The sequence below is a fragment of the Carettochelys insculpta genome, chromosome 2 (genome assembly GCF_033958435.1).
Source record: "Carettochelys insculpta isolate YL-2023 chromosome 2, ASM3395843v1, whole genome shotgun sequence".
NCBI lineage: Eukaryota > Metazoa > Chordata > Testudines > Carettochelyidae > Carettochelys > Carettochelys insculpta.
Window position 1 is genome coordinate 78,400,862 of NC_134138.1, and position 26,843 is coordinate 78,427,704.

At 39.9% G+C, this 26,843-nt stretch overlaps 1 protein-coding gene across 2 annotated transcripts in view; it reads right to left on the bottom strand.

Annotated features, from left to right (window-relative positions):
* The window catches only part of SNTG1 (syntrophin gamma 1), a 628,960-nt gene that overhangs the window by 171,072 nt on the left and 431,045 nt on the right, over positions 1-26,843 (bottom strand). For both annotated transcript variants that reach the window (XM_074987189.1, XM_074987190.1), the window contains 3 exons: positions 26,059-26,141; positions 10,742-10,872; positions 5,329-5,458 (listed from right to left, as the gene is read on the bottom strand). In XM_074987189.1, the coding sequence (XP_074843290.1) occupies positions 5,329-5,458; positions 10,742-10,872; positions 26,059-26,141 (344 nt within the window). The remainder of the gene's footprint in view (positions 1-5,328; positions 5,459-10,741; positions 10,873-26,058; positions 26,142-26,843) is intronic.

Consider the following 26,843-nt stretch of genomic DNA (forward strand, 5'->3'; position numbering starts at 1 on the left):
CTGGCTGCTGCAGTTGGGTGCTGGGGTGTGGCTGCAAACAGCATGGAGGCTGGGCTGCTTCCATGCTGTCTACTTCCTGGAATGGGGCTTCCTGGGCCTTTAAGGACAGCTGGGGACAGCTTAGATCCCTGATTGCGGTGGAGAGAGCACCTCCTGGACCCAGCCGGCTGGTGCCATGGAGGCACCTCTCTACACTCTACAAGAGAAGCATCTACACTGCACTTCTGTCGAGAGAGCGTATTCCTCAAAGCTGGGAGGGATAACGCTGCTGAGGCAAATGCAGGGTTTTGCTGAGACACTGTGACAGAATACTTCATGTGTGCAGACGCTCCCTGAGTTTTGTTGACAGTAGGCTACTTCTGTCAACAAAACTCTGTAGTTTAGACAAGGTCTATGAGGAAATATGCCACAGAAAGAGGAATGTGCAAGAGTGCCAACCAGTCACAGAGGATAACGGCCCTCTGCAACATACTTTTTGCCCTATTCTAGGCTGATACCCAGTACATTGCATTTACCTATAACAAAAATTAAAAGCTTCTGTCCTTTTTTCATGTTTGCAGCACTCGCATATCTTATTGTGCCACAGAATTACTTTGAAGCGAGCTGAGCTTGATAGCTATCTTTGTTAAAATTCTGTCCCCACTGAAGCCATTCACAACTTTTAAATGATTTAATCCCTCAAGAATGTACTCTATCAGTAATAGAGGCCCTGGAAAGTGGTGGACACAAAAGGTCCCCATATAGAACACGATCCATGAGTTAGTCACCAGGCTGTTCACAGCACAGTTCCCTTGAAAGCAGGATGCTATTTGCTGCCACCATCACACAACTTTCCCTCCACAGGACTAGATATTCCACAGAAGCAAATGAGCAGATGTTAACATTTCTTTGAACAAAAATGCTCAAACAGTGCAGGGAAACCAAAAACCGGGACAGCCAAATGGGAAATTTGACAAAAAATGCATATCTAGGGTAATCAAAAGTATTCAGGAATTTAAGTAAAATTTGGCAGATGGTTTCAGCTGAATAAAATAGGGGGAAAACAGGTTCAGAAATACTGAAATATTTTCAGTTAAAAATACAAATGACATTTGAACCTTATCATTCAACCCCAATGAGTTTTTTCCACATTTTTTACCCAAACAAACTTCAGCTTGGGTTCAGCTATTGATTTTTTGTTTGTTTGTTTGTTTTTGTTTCTCCTACTAAATGAAAAATATCAATTGCTTGACCAGTTCTAATTCCAAAGTTGGCAGTGACTCAGATTCCCCGGCAGAGAACAGCAAAATCTCCATGTCGGAAAGTCTCAGTGAGAACCCGGGGAAAGGGAGGAAGGACTCATTTGCTCCATTGTTTCTCATGCTCCCACCACTCCCCACTTTGCGTTCACCCTCCAGCCCAGCATCCAAACAGCCTGCAGCTCTGCCAGCTTCCCCTCCTCCTCTCTACCCACACAGGCTTCAGCTAGAAGAGATCAGAAGAGCTGCTTCAAGGGGTTTTGGAGCCATGGGCTCACCGCTTCTGACATCTCCAAACTAAGCACTGGGCAAGCAGGGAAGAGAAGGGAAAGCTTTACTATCTCCTGTGCAAGGATTTGTGTCATCTGAGTCTCCAGATGCATTTTCAGCCATTTTTTGGCTCATAAATTAACAGTTCTCCAACTGGGTTCTACTGGCTGAAAAAAGGATGGGATGGATTTCTGCAATCCAGGATTCTGTGGCCCAGCAACATCTATAGTCTGGCCATCAGCACCAGCTCCATGGTTGCTCTGGAACTGGGACACTCTCAGGGAAAAATCTGATACCAAGCTTCCTCCTTCTCCTCCCTTTCCCCTCCCCCAGACACACAGCTGGCCCCATGCTTTGCGACTCTTCCCTCACCCACCCAGAGCTTCTAGAGCACCACAAATCAGCTGTTCTGCAGCATTTGAGCTCAGGGGGGAGGGGAAGGACGGGATAGGTCACACTTGGGAGATGAGGCAGGGTACAAGTGGAGCAGGAGTGGCAGTGGGGGTCTGTGACCACAGCTGCAAAACAGCTGGTGGCTGGGACCTGCCAGCAATGACTAGGACTCTGGGCAGCGGCAAAAGAGGGCCTGACAGCTGGGATCCTGCATGGGAACTCATCAGTCCCTTAACCATGGAGCCATACTGTGCACAAAGCATGCAGCACCCCCTGAACCTCTACTTCCTGTGCCTATAGAGACCTGCTGGCAGTCTGCATTAACCTCCTCTGGTTTGGAAACATCTCTAGTTTGCCACAGGTCAGGTTCCCTGAGTGCGGGACTTGAGAGGTTCAACCTGTGTTTGTCATTATTAACTTCTGCCAGAACTTCTAGCCACTATTGGACAGGATGCTACACTGGCCAACTGTTCCTCTACCTGTACTCAAATAGTAACCGAGTTTCAGCCATGCCCAGTGGCTATGGAAGAGACTTTCAGTGGTTATTAAAGCTTTTCTGAACATTATGACTTATATTTGCTCCGTGCCTCAAAGTAAAAGAGAACACAGATTCCTGTGTTTTCTGAGCAAATTCAGAGTAAGCCCATTAACACAACCAGACGGAACAAACAAAATATAATTCTAACCAAAAAATCAGCGGAGTAGATACCCGTTTGTTTGTCATTGCATTAAGAAGCCTTGTAACCTTTTTGTCATTTGTGGCCCGGCATGTCACGTTAAAGAAGAATCAGTTGTGACCTTGACTAAAAGCCTTATCTCTCTGAGGCAAAACATTGTTAACAGCAACAGTATGTGAACATCAATAACCATTCAGTACTGAGATAAATCAGAAGCACCTTTAATCTCATCTCATCATTGTACAGAGAAATGCAGTTATTTTCCTCATATCTGCCTCTCTACATGGTCTTATGGTCACTCATTAGTTTTTTTTCTGATAGCTGTATTTCTGACTGGCAATTTATATTTTTCAAAGAACAGTATGACATTATTATAAATGACAAAGTCCTTATCTCTTTCAATGAGTTCAGCATGGCCATGGGCCAGCTGGACTTCAGGACATACATACAGGCTATGCCTACACTGAGCCCTAGTGCCGACAGTTTGATGCAAATAAGCAGTCTTGAAAATGCAAACAGTGGTTCATTTGCATATCCATGCAGCTAAGGCGCATATTCATGCAATCAATTTGTATATTGTGGGGAAAAAATCAAGCGGTGTAGATGGGAGTTCTGCTGGCAGAAAAAACCTTTATCGGTAGCCCCTTATGCCTGGAAAAAATCAGTGTAGACACAGCCATAGGCAATTATATAAGCAACTTGCAGCCCACAGGCCACATGAGGCCCATTACAGTAAACTGACTGCAAGCCATGAGGCATTTTGCTGACATTGGCTGTCCACAGGCAGCACCCCCAACAGTGCCCAGTGGCTGTGGTTCTCTGCTCCTGGCCAACAGGAGCCATAGAAAGTGGTGTCCAGCATGGCCCTGCAGCCCTGTCAAATGTAGGCACTACTTCCACAGTTCCCATTGGCTGCGGTTATCCAACATCAGCAAAATGTCTTGTGATCCACAACTGGATCACCCTGATGGGCCAAATGCTGGCTACAGTTTGCCCACCACTGGACACAGAGGGATTCTAAAACTTGGCAGATTTCAATTCAAGCCATTCTAGTGTGAGCCATGGTGATTTCAAAAAAAACACACCAAAGATTTGCACAATAAAGGAATGATTATCCATCTACCTCTGATTATGAAGGGTTGTGTACATTTGTTCCTAGTGTTTTATGGAATCTAATGTGGAATTATATACTGTGTTCATTGTAAAGCATTGAAACAAGACTTCCCCTGTAACCACAATGTTTTACTGAAGTGAAGTTACTTTAGCCAGCTGTAAGTACAGCCAAACTTGGAACCACTTAAAGCACTACCAGATGGTTATGCGCAAAAACACAATATGAGAAGAAAACAAATGCACTTCTTTAAATACCAAAAATAGTTTATGGTATGATCTAAATTTGGCAACAAAAAGAGCATCCCTATATGTCAGGATCTTGGTCGGACTGGCAGTCCGATGCAGCAACATTATTATAGGGATGAGTAAACAGCTAGGAAATTTGACTTGTATTGCATGGAAGCTTGCAGATGGTGGATGAATTCATGTCTGTCATGTTTTTCCAATGCACTGATTTTTACATATTGCTGCCAGCTGGAACACGTATTTGAAACTAGAATACAAATCACCTGCATTGTGTTTCCAGCACTTGAAATGGAAAAAATTGTCAAGCAGGTAGGGGAAGGTAATTCAGACTGAAGGAAATCTTAGGGAATCTAAACAAAAACCTAACAGGCTGAATTGTTCATCAGTGTTATTTCAGTGGCTTCCACTACAGAGAAGGTCAGCCACATGAATATTTGCCTCTTTCCTTGAGTAAAGAAAAGCGTGGTATGCAAATGTTGACATGCTAAGGTTATCTACTCTACCCAATATCCTGCCCATTTATTAGTGAGGTAGTTTGGAACGGTTTTTGCATTAAATGTACCCATAGCATAGTATGAAACAAAGCTCATATAAAATTAAGACATGGGTATAGTACAGAGAATGAAGCACAAATGTGTTGATATAACGGGAGCATTCAGAAGACTGTGTATTAGGTGACGTGTGAATGCAAAGGCAGCTATGATTCCTGCTCCAATGGACTCAGGAGTTAAAAAAAGCACTTCTGAACCTCTCTACTCTGAAACTCTCCCATCTGGCAAACTCCATAATCTGGCATGATTTTAGTTAGCCAGACAACAATTTATCATGAGTGTGGCCAAGTTTCCCATGGTTCATAAAGCTTATTTATAGCCACCAGTCCTGATTCTAAGGGTTCTGTGCTCTTGTTCACTGTAATTTACCCCAAAAGTCTTCTAAGAGCCCAGTAAGCAGTGGAAGTGTTGGTAATGTGCTGGACAATATTGACCTCCCGTGGTCTGGCAAAGTCTCATGCCCAGCAACTGTTAAGTCCCAAGGATTCCAGATGAGAGAGGGTTAACCTGTATTTCACTTTTTTAAAATGTATAAAAATGTTTACTTTTTACTTGCTTTCTTAAATTTCAAGCTCAGTTTCTCAAAATCTGATAGGTATTACTAAGAAGCAAATAATTCAGATCATGGTAAGGGGGACTGTATAGCTGAATAAAGAATGATTTTCCTTGCAAAGAGTTTTCAAAACTGATTTGATGATACCATGAGTTGACTTCCTTGGGGATAATCTCAGGCATTGTTTATGCACAGACATTGCTATGCTTAAACCTATCAGGCATTTTACAATAGCTATGATTAAATCTGATGTAGGAATTCAGTGAACTACTTTGATCCACACTTACATTGTGCTTTGTGAGGTTGGAAATGTTAGTTGCTATTGCTTGTAGCCAGTCCATACATTCTTCAGCAGAGAGAGACTGAATTATTCCACTGCAAACTCCATCCACAGCAATTACTTGGAAAGCATTTTGCCTACAGAAATGTCATAACAGATCAGGTTAGAAGAAAAAGTCATCTGTTCTAAAATACCATCTTGAAGCATGTAGAAAAGCTTTTCTTTCAATTACAATTATCAGCTACTGAACTCATATGTTACTGGTTTTCCCATTTTTAAAAAGATTGCAATAACAGGTGAATAGGGATCATATTTAACATTTACATATGGCACAGATAAAAATGGTTGCTTGAAAATCTTGACCAACACTTTAAAACATGACTACTTAAAACTAACTTCCTATATCCATATCTAAGCAATTGATTTAAGTTCTTAATGTGGATTTAGGAGACTAACATGAGACACCTAGGTTTCAAAGTGTTTGTCCTTAGACCGAACAATCACTCATTTCTAGGAAACTTATGGTGCCTCTACATCAGTTATAGGACAATATTTTTTCCTCAGAATTGCAATTTATAGAATCACCTCAAAAGACTTATCTGAATGGTTTCAAAAGTGAAATAAATGAGAATATCTAGTGCATTTAGAAAAGCATTCGATATTTAAACAACAATATCTGGGATTAGTTTAAAATTAAAACTGTTATTAGACATGATACAAATGGTAGAAACGTTAGAAGCTTGTTATCAAACATTTAAAGCAAGGTTTCCTGAAATGTTATATAACACAGAATTTTATCCCTAAAAGTTTTGATTTTAAAGCATTCTTTAAATGTAATTAGTTTAGTGTCTAATTGTTCTAAACTGGTTCCTGCAGGCAATAGAATTTTTTATTTTAAAATTATCTTATTCTATGCTGCTTATGAAATAATTGAAAAATTCAAAATTGATACATATCTATACTAATTTGTTCATATTGCCTTTCTGCAGTGTTTTAGCATTGACTAAACACAATGGAAGTCTGTGAGATACTTATTGATGTAAACGAAAGCTAACCAGGTATCCCATATATAAGTACTAATCTGGGCAGCTACATAATACATTGTCTAGCACTACAGAGTGATTTATTGCACTCAAATGCCTGGCAATTACTAAGCAAGATAAAACTTTTGGGTACTAAGTAAAAAATAGCTTTCCGGAATCCAGCCTGTAGGAAGCTCCTGGGCCTCTGGCTTAAGAGCAACCGAATCACATGAACAGGGAAGTTCAAAGCACATGAAGACTATAGTATCCCACACTTGGCATTTTGCAATAACTCCATTCTTTAGTGCTAAGTCCATAGGGCAGACTTAGGCACATGTTACTCAGGTACTCTGATAATAGTTCATCCACAATCAATCACCTTTATGGGGAAAATTAGGTACCACTTGATGAAATCAGTTGCTGACATTATGAAAGAGATTTTGTAAAGAGTCTTTCTACTTCTTCAAACTGATTTATAGTTTTGCATAATTTGCAAGTGCCATCTATCTAGCACACACATGTTCTTTTTTTAGAGGATTAGCAACCCCTATATGCCAAGTTGCCTTCATTTCCATCTAAGAGCTACACCAAAGACATGACAACTTTCCCTTTAAATAGCCCTGTCATAACCTCAAAGGCATAAAGGCTTTCTAAGCTATCCATAAAAAGAGGACAGTAGTTCCTTTAAGGTTCTCCCCTCCTCTCTTTGGGTTGGAAAAGGTGGGTGCTGGGAGGTATGGGTAGGCCTCACCTGAGCAGGTTGACTAGCTGGTGGTGATCAGATAAGTTACTGGTTTCTGTGTGCCCACGTGAATGTATATAAGTCCTGTTCCTCCAGCCTGAGTACCCTGTTCCTGGTTGGATTGCTCTGATGAAAGACCCACCTGTTTACCCTGAAATACTCCTTCTGATTGAACGTCTGGTCCTTACTTGACTCAGTGCCCCATATACTGGACTGTGGCTACAGCTGTGCCTGATTGAAGATCAGAACCCTAACTGCTGACTGCCCCACACTGCTTAAAGGCTGAGGAAATAGCACATTACAGGTCAGCCAGACTGCAGGCCCAAGCCCTAACTAGAGGCTGCCCCACCCTGCTCAAATGCTGGGAGAATGGATAGCTGTTGTTCGCCCTGGTCACAAGCCAGAGCCCAGACTGTATACAGCCTACTCTGCATGAGGGACCACCCCTCTTTGTAAATGCTTCAGATCTCTATCTCCTCTCCCACATTTATATTAGAGGAGGCTCTAGCACAGCCAATTCATGGGAAGGCCTGGCCCTCCTCAGATGCAGATGTGGAAGGATGTCCCCGCTACTCTACACAAGGTCAAAGAAGGAGGTCTGGACCACTTTTGGTCTTGTAAATCAGGCCTAAAAAAATCAGAAATTCCAATTTAGGAAGGTGGCATCAATTAAAACAAACAAGTTCCTTTTCAGCAGCACAATGAAGTGCGCGCACACATACACACGCACACACATGCACAGAATAGTTGGTCACTTGATTTCAGGAAAGCCAGTGCTGAGTACTTGATATTCTCAGTGAGTTCCTGAAGCCCTTCTGAAGCAGAATCCTATTTTTCAGTAAAAATCCCAAGCCCTACTACTGGCTGAAGATTAATGAAGGACATATAAGAGACTATTCTTCAGGCATGGGAGCTTTGAGATGATACACAGTCTCTTCTTTAACCCCAGTGAAGAGTTTTATCCCGTTAGCTCCTTATACACAATCACGTAGACACAAATGAATGAAAATCGTGGTTTATGATACACAGGAAGGAAGAAAGTGATTTGAAATTTTTCTTTTCTTTTCTTTGGTGTAGAAATATTTATGAATACTAAGCTTTGTCAGCCAGTTGATTTCTTACTGAATTAGTTGCCTGAATACTTGGGTTCTCTGATTTCTGCAAGCATGAAATTCATGGAAGGTTTTAAATCAGTAAGCCAAAAGTAATAAGCCTCAAGGTATGTACCTTTATTTTCACATTAGTATTGGTGTTTACAATAGTTTATACTTTAATCCATATTACCAAGGCTGTGTGCAAGTGTTGAGTAATCATATATGTGAACATACATATGAAGTAGCACATTTCTATACATTATTTTTTTTAAGAAGTGTTGTAAAAAAACCGAAAACATGTCAGTCTCTTTGCTCACCATCTTTAATTATATAGATATTTCCTCTACCATACTGTGCATAAATTGGTTCATTTGAAGTACAAAAGTGGTGATGATAATGGCGACTGATGTCACCAGTAGTGGTTCTTAGCTAGTACTTTTGTATTACTCTGTATTTTCAAAACACAAATTTTAACCAATTGAGACACAGAAAGGTGTCACATAACTTACTTTGTGAAAACTGTCTTTTACTTACTAATGTGGAATGAATCCAATTTTACTTAATACTATTTTCAGAATCCTACCATTGATACTATTTTCAACAGCTTTAGTGTTTCCAATTATCATAGAATTTATTTGCATTTCTCTGGTAAGGTCTTTTGAGACAGTGGTATATCCAGAGCAGTTTTTAGTAATGCTTTTAGGATGTAGTCTGCCTTCCGAGAACAATTAAAAGTTGTTTTTGAACTCTGATCCACCAAAACATTTATTTTCATTGCCAAGACAATTTTCTTCCATTGTTAGTTGCGTTGGGGTAATCGTTCATGTTATATAGTTAATATGCAAGAATATACAGAGACAATGTAATTATTCCGAGATAAAAATAAATAGCATCCTTTTAGTTTGACCTAGACATAGTAAAAATTTCTTCTGGGAGGACATGAATCTCAGATGTACGGATACTTTCTTAAAAGAAATCTGCTGTGCCTAAGCATAAACTCCATATACCTATGGATATACAACATTTGAAATTAAAATAAAAATAATAAAATATAATTGCATTTTGTGCAATGCTACAAATTAATCTTTAAGGCCTCAGATCCAACTAGTTACATACCTCCTTAACTGTAAATATATTTTCTTCTCACTGAATTCAGTTACTTAGCTGGGTTTACAGCAAAATAGTATCCAGATTGTACCAAAGTAAGGACATGCTTTCTGTTTCCCCAGAGAAGATTCCTGTCCCTATTTTATACCTATTTTTAAAATGCTATAACTCTCAACATCCATCACTACCTTGTAATGAAAAGTCAGTGTATGATAGAGCCCTCATCCTTCCCACATTAAACACTGCAGAAATAACAGGAAATGATTCTGTTGTCAGGAACAAAAGAGGTGATTTCGAAGACTTGGGTTAGCTCAAACTGTTGGTGACTTCAGGTTGAATTCGGCAAATAGTCTTGGTCAGACAAAAAGAATTGGGGACAAATTTCCAAAAGAGTCAAAATATTTTGTCATTTCAGAACACATTTAAGTTTTTTTCATGTTTAAATAATGTTTTATTTAAGAGAAAAACCCATATTTAACCAAAAATACATTTTAATGTATTTTAATTCCTTTTATTCCTAAATGCTTATGAAGAATTATGTCTTAGTTAGTAGGAAGTACAGCTGGCAGACCAAAGTATAGAAATATACTGAGATAATATGCTAGTTACTAGAGTAAAACTTATATGGTCACCTACCAGGAAATTTTTATTGCTATATCTTGCTGGTAAACCTGAAAGCAAAGATCTCTACAGCTGTGTCTACATTTGGATTCCTTTTCTGAAAGAGGCATGAAAATAAAGGAAATCAATAATGTAAATGATGTGCTGATTTACATATCTGGCACCTCATTTGCATATTCTCCTTTTGAAAGACGTTCTTTCAGAAGAAAAAAGACAGTACAGACAGGACTCTTTTGAAAATAAATCCGATCTTCGAAAGAACCCTTCTTCCTGAAACAAAATAGGAGGAAGGGTTCTTTCAAAGATGGGGTTTACTTTCAAAAGAGCTGCATCTAACCTGCTTTTTTTTCTTTCGCAAGAAGCTTTTTCAAAAGAATATGCAAATGAAGTGCCATATATATAAATCAGTGCCTCATTTGCATTTTTTATTTCCATTATTTGCATGCCTCCTTCTAAGGAGGAATGCAAGTGTAGACACAGCCAGGGTGTTCAGGCCATTACGTTTTCTATGTGCTTATGAAGTTAGCTTTATAAGATTCCTGAACAAAAATCAACTTAAATGCAAAGTATATGGAAAAATTCTCAGGTATAATTATTATTTTTTAACTATGGTTGCTGATTTTTATTAAATTTGGCTTGAGAGCCACAACCAATAGTGGAATCATTATTAAACTGAGCTGTGACAAGTAGTCAATGGACTGAACAATTAAGTAGCTCTATGGTCCATGATCATGGGGAATGCATTTTTATCTTTTCAACTGAAGCACTCATTTGAACCATTAAGATCATATCTATCCGGGGCAAAATAAATTTCAAGCACACATATTTATTTACCTGCACAAATCTGATCCTGGGAGATACTGGGAAAAACGGGAATGAAGAAGCGGGATTAATCGGAGATCACACCATCTCTTCTCCCATCTAAGCCCTGGTGATGTTGGCCAGGAGGAACAAGATAGAGTATCCTGGAAGAAATTTTAAACACTTCTGATTTTTGATCATTATCATAATCATCTCCTATAGAGAGAGACCATTGTCTTTCAAGAATTTGGTGCCTTGTTTTATAGAATAAAATCTTTCCTGGAAATGCTTTCTGATATGGTGTAGTAAACTGTGGAGAAACACCATACTTCTTGTTTTCACTTTTGATTATGAAACAAAAACTAAAACTAATCATCCAAGTATGGTTGGAGGAACTGTGAACTGCCATTCCCTCAATGAATGTTCCATAATTGTAAACTGTAGAAATGTATTACAAGCCTGAGAAAAATAAAACAGAACTGAATATTAATTAATTATGTTATAGTAATGAATAGCCACGGAGGGTGCTCAAAATTCAAACACAGAAGACAATATTTTGAAGTGTTCTATACAAAAGTGCCTATCAAAATGCCACAGTTGAAGCTTTTCATACAGTATTTAATAAATATTTTGAAATGGACATGCTTAGCACCCTTCATTTGTTTTAGTACCAAATTGTAACATGTCTTAACTTCAACACGGAGCATCATACTGCTTCCACTTTTCACACCTTACACCAACATGCTGCAAGGATTACTTAGGTTACATTTTAGGGGGAAAAAAAATCTAATTATGAGGGTAGTTAAGCTGGGGAACAGGCTTCTAATGGATCTCGTAGAACTCATTAGAGGTTTTTAAGAAGAAGTTGGGCAAACAACTGTCAGGCATTGTGCAATACATCCTGTCTCAGTGCAGGGAGCTGGACTTGTTGAATTCTTAAAGTCCCTTCCACCCATGCATTTCAGGGCTATGGCCACACTGCCAAGTTATTTCAAGATAACAGCTGTTATTTCAAAATAACTTTGCTGTCATCTACACTTCACACACACTATTTCAAAATAAATTTGAAATAATAGGTGCATTACTTTGAAATTGGTAGGCCTCGTTGTAGGAGGAATACCACCTGTTCTGAAATAACCTCAAAATAGGTGCTCTTCAGATGCAGAATGACACTTGTTTTGAAATAACTATTTTGAAACAAAACCAAAAAGCAGTAAAGTAGCCCTTTAAAGACTAACAAAATAATTCATTAGGTGACCTTTCGTGGGACAGACCCACTTCTTCAGACCATAGCCAGACCAGAAAGTGCTATTCCCTGTCTTAACAGTAGATACTTCCAAATAGACACTATTTCAAAATAAGCACTATGTGTGCAGACTATGCATTACAGAATAGCTATTCTGGAGTAGTTTACTTCAAAATCAGGCTGCTGTGTAGACGTTGCCCAAGTTCTTTCTGAAAATCCATCCCTTTATTGAAAGAACACACAGCATGTCTACACTCAAAATGCACTCTTTTGATCCAAAATCAAAAGAATGTGGCTCTTCTTCCAGAAGCCCTTTTCACAAATCACAAGTCTGGAAGAGTGCCTCCTTCTGAAAGCTTCTTTCAGAAAAAAAAAAAAAAACATACATAGAAACCCCGCAGGCCATTCTTCTTAAAGAGCAGGCCTCATGGTTCTGGCTGTGTGATCCCTGGCCCATTCTTTCGAAACAGCAGAGGTTATGTGGACTATATCAAAAGAGTGAATCAATTCTTCCATCTACTTTTTTTGTGTGTGGATTCAATCTTCCAAAAGAATTTCTTCTGGAAGAGCTTCTTTCAAAGGATCACTGTAGTATAGACATAGCCCTAGTGTCCTATAAATAGAATTAAAAATGGCATTGCACTAAAGCTATCAGAAATATATTGTTACAAAGGTTATTGTGTGTATGCGTGCATGCACGTGTGTGTGTGTACGATCCTTTGAACTACACAAAAAAAAAACATATTTTACTGGGGCACTCCAAGACTATTTTATAGAAAAGCGATTTCCCTCTCAAATCTCTATTCTTTGTTCTTCAGACTGAGTTGTGATACTCAGTGCCCCATTCTCTGTGTGCAAAACTCATATTGCAGAATAGAAATATGTGCTGTGTACACAGGTTTAGTGCCAAGAAAATGGAAAGAGTTCATTACTGAAAGGAACTTTATTATGAAACATATTCCATGCAGACAGAAAGCTGTGTTTTAAAAACTTAGCCAAAAACATATTTCTATCAGCCAGACCCACGTCACTCAGTGACAAATTATTTTTTATGGCTCAGTTATATCTGAAATGCAGGTTCCTAATCAATGCATGCTAAAAGCTCAGACAACACTCCATTAGTATTCAGGTGATTAGCTATTGATTTTGCTTGATATCCAGCCATGATATTATTTGAACCGAATCTTGTGTTAAGATTTTTTTCTGATGACTCATTCATAAACTGTGTCTTGAATTACATCATGTTTCCTAAGGTGACCGCTGTATAACAGAAGTGAATCACTGAATCCCTTGCATAAATTAAGGTTCCTAAAGGTGTCTAAAAAATGGTCTTGTATGATAAACTTTCTTCCATAAAAGGAAAACCCTGTGAAATTTCATTAGGAGGAATACACAGTGCAACCTTCAAAAGACAGGAAATGTATATTCTGATTGCAAGAGCACCCTTGAGTCTGTCCTTTTGGGCTATATATTATACAGTATTATATGTAATTATAAACTCAGATAATGAAATATAGTATGCAGTATTTTCCTAAATCTGAGCCAGCCTTTTTAGGGGACAAATCTGAGGAACTCACTCAGATTGAAGTGACATTAGAGGAGGTTTTGGAGTTAACTGATAAGCTGAATAGTAACAAGTCTCCAGGACCAGACGGTATTCACCCAAGGGTTCTGAAATAACTCAAATGTGAAATTGCGGAGTTAACAACAGTGGTTAGTAACCTATCCTTTAAATCCACTTTGGTACCAAATGACTGGAAGACGGCCAATATAACGCCAATATTTAAAAAAGGCTCTAGAGGAGACCCTGGCAATTATAGACCGATAAGTTTAACATCAGTACCAGGCAAATTAGTAGAAACACTAGTAAAGAATAAAATTGCAAGGCACGTAGAAGAGCACGAATTGTTGGGCAAAAGTCGGCATGGTTCCTGCAGAGGGAAGTCGTGTCTAACTAATCTATTAGAATTCTTTGAAGGGGTTAATAAACATGCGGACAAGGGGCACCCAGTGGACATAATATACCTAGATTTCCAGAAAGCCTTTGACACGGTCCCACACCAAAGGCTTTTATGTAAATTAGGTGGTCATGGGATAGGAGGAAAGATCCTTTCATGGATCGGGAATTGGTTAAAAGACAGAAAACAAAGGGTGGGAATAAATGGTAAATTTTCACAATGGAGGAGGGTAACTAGTGGTGTTCCCCAGGGGTCAGTTCTGGGACTGATCCTGTTCAACTTGTTCATCAATGATCTAGAAAATGAGGTAAGCAGTGAGGTGGCAAAGTTTGCAGATGACACCAAGTTGTTCAGGACAGTCAAAACCAAAACAGATTGTGAAGAACTACAAAAAGATCTCAGCAAACTGAGTGATTGGGCAGCAAAATGGCAAATGAAATTTAATGTGGGTGTCAGGTAATGCATGTTGGAAAAAATAACCCAAATTACACGTACTACATGATGGGGTCAAATTTAGCTACGACAGATCAGGAAAGGGATCTTGGAGTTATAGTGGATAGTTCTCTGAAGACATCCACGCAGTGTGCAGCGGCAGTTAGTAAAGCAAATAGGATGTTAGGAATTATTAAAAAAGGGATCGATAATAAGACAAAAGATATCATACTTCCCCTATATAAAACTATGGTATGCCCACATCTTGAGTACCGCGTGCAGATGTGGTCTCCTCACCTCAAAAAAGATATATTGGCATTAGAAAAGGTTCAGAAAAGGACGACTAAGATGATTAGGGGCTTGGAACGGGTCCCATATGGGGAGAGGCTAGAGAGACTGGGACTTTTCAGTTTGGAAAAGAGGCGATTGAGGGGTGATATGATAGAGGTATATAAAATCATGAATGATGTGGAGAAAGTGAATATAGAAAAATTATTTACCTTTTCCCATAATACAAGAACTAGGGGACACCAAATGAAATTGATGGGTAGTAGGTTCAAAACTAATAAAAGGAAATTTTTCTTCACACAGCGCACAGTCAACCTGTGGAACTCCTTGCCCGAGGAGGCTGTGAAGGCCAGGACTCTGTTAGGGTTTAAAAAAGAGCTTGATAAATTTTTGCAGGTTAGGTCCATAAATGGCTATTAGCCAGGGATAAAGTATGGTGCCCTAGCCTTCAGAACAAGGACAGGAGATGGATGGCAGGAGATAAATCACTTGATCATTGTCTTCTGTTCTCCTTCTCTGGGGCACCTGGCATTGGCCACCGTCGGCAGATGGGATGCTGGGCTGGATGGACCTTTGGTCTGACCCAGTATGGCCATTCTTATGTTCTTATGTAATGAAGGGCGGTTCTATCAAGATCTACAGCAAATGATGAAGGACCCAACAGGAGTCATCTGTTTTTCCAGTGTACAGCTTACATACTATTGACTTTCATGATTCTTTCCACAAGGCATACAAACTTTAACAGAAGTATTTTGTATTTAAATTTGTAAAAAGTTAAAATTTTGTATTAGCGAAATTTTGTGCGATCATGGATGGTAATATATATGCACAAGGCAGCAATCTTAATTTTGTAACTTTGACATAAGTGTATACTTCCTAGAAGAGTCTATACAGATCTTTGGGAAGAAAATTAATTTCATCTAGCAATATTCACAATTAAACAGTTTATTTTCCACTGAAACATTATGCATTTGTTTTTCAATTGAGATAAATTCATATCTTCCGAATCTACATTTCATATGTTTTCATGAGTGCCATCTCCTGTCTCCAATTCTGGCACAAGAAAAGTGTAGTAGTAGTAGTAGTAGTAGTAGTAGTAGTAGTAGTAGTAGGCATCCTTCAGTCTACGTAGACTATGGATTGCACCCTTCGTAGTTCCATTTGGGATCATCATTTGCAGCGTCAACTGTGACTGTGAAGGCCCACATGAGAGTGACAGTCCTTGCTGCATCTGGAGCATGTGTAATGGGTGTCTGGCAGGTCCTTACTGTGCTTTCTGTGGGCTCACTTCTCCTTTGTTAGCAGTCTGATCCTCATCTCACCCTTCTGAAGGCCCTTGTGTAGTTCCTGCCTCCATCTGCTGCGATCGTCTGCCAGCTCCTCTCAGCTGTCCAGCTCCATGTCTGCCTCCCTGAGGTCCCTCTTGCAAACATCTTTGTAGTGCAATTTGGGGTGTCCAGGAGGTCTTTTGCCAGAGGCTAGTTCGCCACACAGGACGTCTTTTGGGATCCTTCCATCATTCATCCTGTGGACGTGGCCAAGCCAGCAGAGCCACCGTTGCCTGAGGAGGGTGTGCATGGTTGGGATTCCAGCTTGCTCAAGGACGGTGGTGTTGGACACTCTGTCCTTCCATGATATTCCAAGGGTGCGCCTGAGGCAGCACAAGTGGAAGATGTTCAGACTCTTTTCCTGGAGGGTGTACAGGGTCTAAGACTCGGTGCTGTAAAGGAGGGTGCTGAGGATGCAGGCTCTGTAGACTTGCATTTTGGTGTGAGTGTACAACTTGATGTTATTCCACACTCTCTTGCTGAGTCTGGACAGAGTTGCTGCTTTTCCGATCCTCCTGTTTAGCTCAGTCTCCAGTGACAGGGTGTCAGTGATGGTGGACCCGAGGTAAACGAACTCATGGACGACCGCTAACGTATAGCTGTCAAAGCTGATTGATGGAGGTTCAGCAACATCCTGACCAAGTATGTTTGTCTTCTTTAGGCTGATGGGAAGCCCAAAGTCCTTGCATGCTTTGGAGAACTGATCCAGCAGTTTCTGAAGCTGGTCTTCTGTATGTGACACTATAGCAGCAGCATCTGAGAACAGCATATCTCTGATGAGGATTTCCCACACCTTAGATTTAGCTTTCAGCCTTGCAAGATGAAACAGTTTCCCATCAGGTCTTGTGTGCAAAAAGATGCCCTCTGTTGAAGATCCAAAGGCGTGCTTCAGGAGGAGTGCGAAGAAGATCCCAAACAATGTCGGAGCAAGGACGCATCCTTGTTTGACGCCGCTCCTGATGCTGAAAACATCCGATAATGTGCTGTCATAGTGGATGGTTCCTCTCATGTCTTTGTGGAAAGACTGGATCATCTTGAGTAACCGTGGTGGACAGCTTATCTTGTGGAGCAGTTCGAACACTCCATCCCTGCTGACCAAGTCGAAGGCCTTGGTCACGTCGATGAAGGCAATATACAGTGGCTTCCTCTGCTCCCTGCATTTCTCCTGCAGCTGCCTCAGAGAGACGACCATGTCAATGGTAGATCTCTTTGCGCGGAATCCACACTGTGATTCAGGATAGACCCTCTCAGCAATCTTCTGGAGTCTGCTGAGGATGACATGTGCAAACAGTTTACCAGTGATGCTTAGGAGGGAGATTCCACAGTAATTGTTGCAGTCGCTTCTGTCTCCTTTGTTCTTATACAAGGTTACAATGTTAGCATCGCACATATCCTGTGGAACCTCTCCCTCTCTCCAGCACAGGCACAGTAGCTCATGTAGGGGTTCCAGGAAGGTGTCCATGGCACACTTGATTACCTCTGGTGGTATACCATCCTGGCCTGGGGCCTTTCCTACTGCAATGCTGTTGATGGCTTTCTTCATGTCGTCCACAGTTGGTTCCTGATCCAGTTTGTCCATTACTGGTAGGAGCTCCACGGCATTGAGGGCTGTATCAACCATAATGTTCACACGTGAGTACAGCTCAGAGTAGTGCTCGACCCAGAGCTCCATCTGTTTGGCTTTGTCAGTGATGACTTCACCAGATTTGGATTTCAGAGGTGCCATCTTGTTCTGGGTGGGTCCTAATGCCTTCTTGATGCCCTCGTACATTCCCCTGAGACTACCAGAGTCAGCACTGGTCTGGATGCTGCTGCACAGCTCGAGCCAGTAGTTGTTGGCACAGTGCCTGGCTGTCTGCTGTAGTGTTTTTCTGGCTGGTCTGAGTGCTTTCAGGGTACTCTAGCTCAGTGAACATTTGTGCTCCAGGAGTGCAGAGCGCTTCTTTTTGATGGCTGGAATCATCTCATCAGAGTTAGCTTCGAACCAGTCATTTGTGTTTCTAGCTCTTCTTCCAAACACCGACAAGGCTGTGTTGTAAATTGTATCCCTCAGATGATGCCATCTGGATGTCACACCAGCACCCCCAGGGCTGCTGTGCAGATTCTCCTCAAGGGTCACTCTGAACTTTTTGGCTCTCTCTGAGTTTTCAGTCTTTCTGGCATCAATGCGGGGCCTTCCAGTTGGTTTAGAGTGGTACAGCTTCTTTGGGTCTCACCTTGAGTTTGGAGCAAACAAGCGAGTGATCCGTATCGCAATCGGCACTATGATAGCTGTGTGTCAGAAGGATGTTTCTGAGGTTATCATGTCTAGTAATGACCACGTCTAGTTGATGCCAGTGTTTCGAGTGTGAGTGTCTCCATGACACTCTGTGCTGTGGCTTGGTTTGGAAAAATGTGTTTGTGATGCACAGATTGTGGTACGTGCAAAGTTCAAGAAGACGCTGTCCATTTTCATTCATTTTTCCCACACCAAAGTGGCCTAAGCAGGAAGGCCATGAGTCACGATCGGCTCCAACTCTTGCACTGAAGTCACCCAAAATGTGCAGTTGTTCGCAAGCAGGTATTTGCGCTATGGCAGCACTAAGCATGTCATAGAACTTGTCTTTTACTTCTGGTGTGGTGTACAGAGTTGGAGCATATGTGCTGATCAGGTGGATGGGACCAGCGCAAGTTTGAAGTATGACCTGAAGGAGTCTTTCTGATCCGCTCATGACTAATTCCACCATTTGTAGAAGGGTGTTTCTGATCGCAAAGCCAACACCATGCTCCCTGGGTTCTTCTTCGGCTTTACTCTGCCAGAAAAAGGTGTAGTCCTTTTCCTTTAGAGATGCCAAATCTGTAAGTCGCATCTCTTGCACAGCAGCAATGTCAACTTGGAGCCTCTTCAGTTCCTCATTGATGACAGAGGTCTTTCGGGTGTTGCTGATGTCCTGAAGATCTTCAATCAAACCAGTCAGCATGGTCCGCACATTCCAGCAAGCAAGCTTAAAACTTTGATGGTTTCCTTTTCTTGTTGATTTCCTCATTGGTTTACCTGGTGCTCAGATTTCAGTCACTTGTCAGGTTTGGGAACCTTAAGCCTCATGCACCCAGTGAGGCAGGTGAACTGTGGCGGGATAGTACCCTACTGGCTGGGGGCTGCCGAGCTTGAGGTGGGCGGTGACTGTCCAGTGAGATGCAATGATCTCTCCCACCATCAAAGGCAACCCCTGGTGGTCGTTCTCTGTGCCAATTGAGCAAGAGCTTATAACCAGTATCTGTTACCTCCCGTGTTGGTTCAATGCTGTTAAGCGATGCTGGAGTACCACTCCAGGCATGAGCCTGGGCAATTTTTTTGGGGACCCTGGGCTGCCCAGATGCCAGTGTCCCTCTCTCAGCTTTACTGATATAGTCCAAAGGAGAGGATAACCTCTATGTACCAGCTCAGCTGCAGGAGTTGCCGGGTCAATGCCAGAAGTTGGCACAGAACCGTCTTAGGACTCCCCTCTGGATTTTCTGTCAGGGTTTATTCCCTTAGCCTTTCTCCTTCCCAGGATAACCCACAAGGCAGTGGGGTGAAAAGTGTACCAGAAAAGTGTACCAGAGCACTATCTTAAGGATCCAGCAGATAAATTTTCCAATCCCAGTGAATTTGAATGCCAGGTGAGATATATATATATATATATATATATATATATATATGTCCATTATTTCTCATGGGCCTCAGTATAGGGACAGGTAAAAAGCCTAAATAGTACTGTGCTCCTGTAACATGCAGCCTTCATAATCTGTCTAGAAGGGACTGTTAGAATCAGAGAAATTTAAAGCAACACTAAGGCTGTTCTTAGTTTTCCTAGGAGCTGCAAATGGTATTAAGGGAGCACAAATATTGGCTATAACTTTGTTTTATATCCAATCATTAAATCACTTGGATTGGATCTAGTGGATGTATTCTCCTCTATAGCAAAAGGTTTTTATAAAAATGAAACTGGTCTGGGAACTTGCTTTTGAAAACTTAGGCACTCTGCAGCTCTTCCACAGAAAGCAAACTGTGGAAAATTACAAGATGCACCGACTCTCCAGAGATTTATGTGTGTGCTAGATAACCAGGATTTTGGAGATTGAGGGAAGATGAGCAGAAAATAATATATTTATAAACTCATGTGCCGTTACTTGCTCTGTAAACACAAAATATAAAACAAAGCATGTACAATCCTTTTCTACAATCAGATTGTTTCATTTTGCATATCCCAGATGAGCTTAATCTTTCTTTTGTATTTGTCACAATCAGCATTGATGCTTTCAGTAGTAATTAGGGAGTGAATACGCTAGTTGCTATGAAAATAAACATAACAATGCACCAAAGCCTACTGTGAGCTATGAAAAAACTGTTAGGGTATAAACTCTTTCCCTCCATCCATGTTCTTCTGCATTTTCGTTCATTGCTGGAACAAGACACAGAAATGCCAAAATGCCTCAGGAAAAGACTATTTGTGATATATTTCTAATATATCCAAAAGAAGGACGCTCTGAAACCTTCATTACTGAGCCTGTTCTTCAAATATCTCTTGCACTATGAGCTTGTTTAAACTAGCACCTTCTTTGAAGGGGGCATGGCAATCTGCCCAAGCAGAGAAAAACGAGGGGCTATGATGTATATGCATCACCTCGTTAGGTAATTCTCGCCACAGGAACTTTGAAGCTAGCAACCTCAAAGCGCCAGCAAGTGGTGCAGCCAAGGGCACTTCAAAGTACCTGCACAAAACATTTTGGGAGTCAGGGCACTTCGAAGTTGTGCGGGTATTCTGAAGTGCCCATGGCTACGCAGCTCGCTGGTCCTTTGAAGTTATCAACTTTGAAGTTTGCATGGTGAAAATTAGCCAGTACTGTTGCAACAATCATGCCACTGTGAAACGTAGAGATAAATAATCTCTCTATGTAGCCATGTTGCTAAAATGTAGTATTCTAGTGTTTGTATTAAAATATAGTAAGCCTTATGCAATGTAATGTGCCACAGTATGCCCTGCCAACCACCCTCTCTAAATTGCAGACAGGATGGCAAAGATGCATCAAGCAGGCTATCCATATCTGTTATTGATGTCAAAGTAGGAACAGACCAGAAGCATACTTGTAACTTCACCCTTTCACCTTCCACAATCTTCACCCTCAGGACCTCTCTTTCTTTAAGAGCACAAGAATTTCTTTTTTTATTACAGAATAATGTGAAATGGCAGTACTTAATCTTAGAATATTTATACTAGATCCATTTTTACAAAAGTAACTGTGTAATTTTGCTGGTGTGAAGTAACTATATAATCCTTATTTGTATGAGTGAAGAGTGAATAAAAAGAGATTAGCCTGAAGGCCTGCACAGCATCCAGATGGTCAGAGGAAGGACTGGAGATTTGGGGATGACAAGGAACTATCAAAAGTGCCCATTGTATTCAGTGATGGTGAAGGCAAAGCTGATGACCCTGAAGTTAGAACTGAACACTCCAAACGCGTGAGATAACAAATCGCAACAAAACCAGGGTAGGGCAACACGCAGAAAAGTCATTAGCAAACTGATGTTAAACAACAATGAAAATAATCTCTAGATAAACATATGTTTAAAAAAGGGACTAAATACAACATGATACACAAAATACACAGACTTTCATGAGAATCAGTTCCTAGAAAAGATGCTTTGCATGGTAGTTGGGGTTTGTCCTGCCAAACAACAGCCTTGGAACATTGTAATCACAGCTGTATTATGCTGTCAATTAAAAGCAGTGTAGGCCTCACAAGAGGTATAAAGACTGTGTGAAGGCCAACATTGCTCATGCTGGTTTAAAACCAGATTAGCTAGAGCAGCATGCAAAAGACCAAACAGGCTGGCGTACTCTTGTACGACATGCAAATGACAACTTTCAACAGCAGCGATGCGTACGCCTCATTAATGCTCATGAGAGGAAGAAAGCAACAGCAGCACCCACACCAACAGAGCCAGGACAATTCCCTTGCCCCCACTGTGAACGCCCATGCCATTCAAAGCTTAGACTCCTCAGTCACATGCAAGTCCACAACCAATGAACTTGTGCAAGCTCAAGACACCATCGTCAGACATGATGGACTACCCATATTACTTTTTCCCCTGAAAAAGATCCCACATGCTTCTTATAAGAGGAACATCTACAATATTCAAGATTACCCCATTTCTGAATCCCAAAATGGCAGTAACTATTTTATTCATTCACACTGAGTTCAAATTCATCATGATTCCCGGAACTTTTTGAGAGTCACTCTATAGAGTCTGCTATATTTGTAAGCAAGGCCTACAATCTTTTTTCCTATATGACTAGATTTAAACTTAGATGTATATTGTTTGCTTTCACCCAGTTAAAAACGTGATCCACTTAGCTCTGAATCAATGACCTATTCTCTTTGTTATTTGCCACTTCCCAATTTCTGTGCCATCCAAAAATTTTATCAATGATGATTTTATGTTTTATTACAGGTCATCAACAAAAAAATGTTTAATAGCATAGGGCCAAGAACCAATCCAGTTGGAACACCAATGAAAACTCACCTGCTCACTGATGGTTCCCCATTTACAACTACATTGTAAGACCTATCAGTTAGCTATGTTTTAATCCATTTAATATGTGCCATATTGATTGTATGTATTTCTAGGATTTTTTTAATTAAAATATCATGTGGTACCATGTCAAATGACTTACAGATGCCTAAATATATTACATTCACATTATTATCTTCACCCCAAACCCTTAATATCACCCAAAAAGAGAGAGCAATTCAATTTGACAGGCTATTTGCCATAAAGCCAGCCTAATTTGCATTCACTACATTAAGATTTTTCTTGTTCATTAATCAAGTCCTCTATTAGCTGCTCCAATAGTCAGCCAACATACAAAGACATGCTGACAGCTCTAAAATTACCCACATCCTACATTTTAAAAATTGGAACATTTGCTTTTTTCCAAACTTTATTGCTTATGGAAGATGAGCATTAATGGTGCAACCAGCTTCTCGGCCTTCTCCTTTAAAGCCTAGGATGAATGTTAGCTGAATGCTTTTTATTTAAAAAATGTCTAATTTTGTTACATGCTGTTCCTCATCCTTGAGAGACACAAGTGGCATGGCAAGAGTGTTAGCCTATTATGAGACTAACCATCTGTTTTCTCCCCAAATAAAGAACAGAAATATTAATTGAACACTTCTGGCCTTTCCGCATTATTATTGATAATTCAACTATTTTTATATAATAATGGACTAACAGCATTGTTAGGATTCTTTTTTCCTTGATATATATATTTAAAAAACTCTTTCTTATTGCCCTTAACTCTGCGGGTCATACATTTTTTCTACAGTTCCTTTGCTTCCCTTGTCAATTTTTTACAGTTCCTGTTTTTTGCTTAATATGCTTTACTGTCAACTTCCCTGTTCATTTTATAATTGCCTTCTTGTGTGCATGTAAACAAACTGATTTGGACTTTATGATGTTTGCACATTACAAATGTAATCAAGTCATGATCACATGATCCTAAACTACTACCACTTTTAGTTCTGTGATCAATTGCTCTTTAGTTGTTGAAATACAGTCTAATAAAGATTTTCTCTATGTTGATTGCAACACTTTTTGAGTCAGGAAATTGTCATCTATAATATTTAAAAATTCTATGAATTTTTTATTTCCAATATCATGAAACCTTCTGAATATGTCACTCTAATTGAAGTCCCTCATGATCACGTAGCTTTGTATTTCTCTGCAAATTACATACAGGTGTATAAAAAGAATCCTGTTCCCTGGTGTACGTTGGTAGTCTGTAGCAGACACAAACAAATGTGTTCTTTGTGTGCTTTATCTATTAGAACATCGATCCATAAGCATTGAAGTTTCATATCTTATAAATTATGAGTGAATCAGGAAAAAGTTGCCATTATTTTTATACTGAGTACCATTCTCCATCCTTTTTTTCCCACTTAATCCTTAACAAATAGGCTGTAACCATTAATTTTAATATTCCAATAGTGTCAATCATGACACCAGGGTTCAGAAGTGCCAACAAAATATAACAGTTGTGCACAAATGAGCAATTCTAATTGCTCTTGTTATTACCCAGGATCTTATAGTTGGTATATAGGCAATTAAAGAATGAATTGAAGAACAAAAATGAATGGGGGCTGGAGCACATGACTTATGAGGAGAGGCTGAAGGATTTAGGGTTATTTAGTCTAGGGAAGAGAACAGTGAGGAGGAATTTGACAGCAGCCTTCAACTGTCTGAAGGGGGATTATAAAGAAGATGGAGAGACGTTGTTTTTGGTAGTGACAGATGACAGAATGAGGAGAAATGGTCTGAAGTAGCAGTGGTAGAGGTCCAGGTTGGATATTAGGAAGAACTATTTTAATGGGAAGAAGGATACTTTTGAAGATGGGGTTTACTTTCAAAACAGCAGCATCTACACTGGTTTTCTTCTTTTGAAAGAAGCTCTTTCAAAATAATAATATGCAAATGAGGTGCCAGATATGCAAATATGCATCTCATTTGCATTTTGGATTTCCCTCATTTGCATACCTCTTTCAAAAGAGGAATGCAAGTGTAGACGCACCCTAGGAGAGTGGTGAAACATTGGAATAGATTATTAAGAGGTAGTGGAATCTCCATCCACGGAGGTTTTTAAGTCTTAATTTGACAAAGGCCTGACTGGGATGATTTATTTGGGATCCATCCTCCTTTAAGCAGGGGGTTGGTTTTGATGACCCTCTGAGGTCTCCTCCAACCCTATGATTCCATGAAATAATTTCTGCTCCTTGTATCCTTTGTTCAGCAATTAATTTTGCTCTCAGCATCCATTTCCACCACAGCTTCAACAACTAGCACCTGTTCATTAAGTTCTCTCTGGAACACTACAATAGTAGCCTCCTCTTCCTGGACACCACTGTCAGCTTCAGCAACAGGACCCTACAGATACTATATACAAGAAAACCATGTATCATCACACCTTCCTCCAGAGATCCAGCAATCACGTTAACCACACCTCAACCACTCTACAGCCTGGCACGCTTAGGAGTTACACTGGGATAGGTCCAAAAAGTTTCAAGGATAGGTTCTATTTGTATGTATTAAAATACAAATAAAAATAAATGCTGGAAATGCTCTGTTTTGTGTATATGTTTCTTTTGTGGTACTATGTTTAGAGCTTGGAAATTTTTTTTCCCCCATCCCATGAGAATTTAAAAAAAAAAAAAAATCCACGTTCCAAATCAAGCCAGAATGTTGAAACATCAAAAATGATTGTGGAAAACAAATCTGAATTAGATCTATGACACATTTCCTTTAGATAATTTCAAAAAAGTTTATTTTTTCATTGTTACCACAAATTAATTTAAATTTTGACCACCAAATCAGAATTTTCTGTTTCAACACTATCAAAATAGGATATTTTGAAAATTTCAAACTTTTGTTTTTAACAAAACCTGGAACATTGAAACAATCAATCTTTTCCTCTGAATAATAGTGACAAATCAGCATTACTGAGTGAAAACAATTTAATTAACAAACTCCCAACCAGATGTAATTATCGTATAATTCAGCAGCAGCATCCTGAATGACTCTGAAAGTCTTCTTACGCATATTTTTAAGAAGCCTTTGAAATGCAAGGGACACAAATGACTTGATTATACAAATATGCAACAAAAATGCTCTCTAATTTCAAACTACCTGTTTTCTCACTAGCTCCTGATTAAGACAGCAATGGAGCAGCTGCCAGTTCCACTTCACTAAATATACAACACTGACATTCCATTATGCTCTGAATATATCTTGCGTTAACTATACTGTGCAGTGCATTGTAACTTTGGCAGTTATTTTTTTCAAAAAGAGCAGAAAAAATGAAAAACTGTACCTAGCTCAGTCAAGTTTAACTGAAAACCAACAGCGGATGCCTCAGAACAGAATGAGTTACAATCGTATTAGTATATCCAGCACTACAGGGTGACTCTTAGTCACCAACCAAACCCAGCATTACTTAGGTGGTCCCATATACTTCAGTCTGTAGATTTTTGTCTGTATCACTTCTGAAGAGTTAGTACTGAAAGGTGAAAAAAATCTCTTACCGTATTGTTGGGATGGTAGTTGAGATGCAAACCACTGTCACAGAGGGGAGATGATGTGCCACTGCTTTGGTCACTAGGGACACCTAATAAAAATATTCATGCATTTAACATGGACTCAGACTGAATAATGTGAGAATTCTTTTTCAAACAGTTAATGTTTGTGCTAAGCACTGTTCATAGACACAACAGCTTGTTTATCTTTTTATTCATGAAATATCCACAGTCAGACTGATTTTTATGTTTGTTACTCAAAATGAACTAATGAATAACTGACACGAACAATTGTCAACCTACGGATTTTTCATGGAGCATTACTATGAGCATTGGCTATTCATAATTCACACTCTAATTAGCAAAGAGAGAGACCCTCATTTAAGATTCCAGTGGTAAAACAGTGGATTGAGATGTGAGGGTTCAAATCCCCACTCCTATGCAGTGATAACATGTCAGATGATATCTTATAATGCATAGGCAAGAAAATTCTTCCTAGACCTGAGAAACCCTCCTGCAAAACAATCACTGAAATGGAAATGTTTCACTGAAGATTTTGGTTTTAGTGTGACAACTTTTCAATGGAAGAAAGTTTCAAAATATTTTATTTGGTTCTACTGGCAAAGGAAAACATTGTCTGTTTCTCATGCCTAGTGTTAGCTTGTAACAAATGTCAGCACAGCACCCAGTAATATTAAAAGTTCATATTCAGGCCACAAAACTGACTTTTACAGCTCCTGCCAATCACTGACAATACAGAGGAAATTTGGAAATGAACAGTAGAGTGTCACATG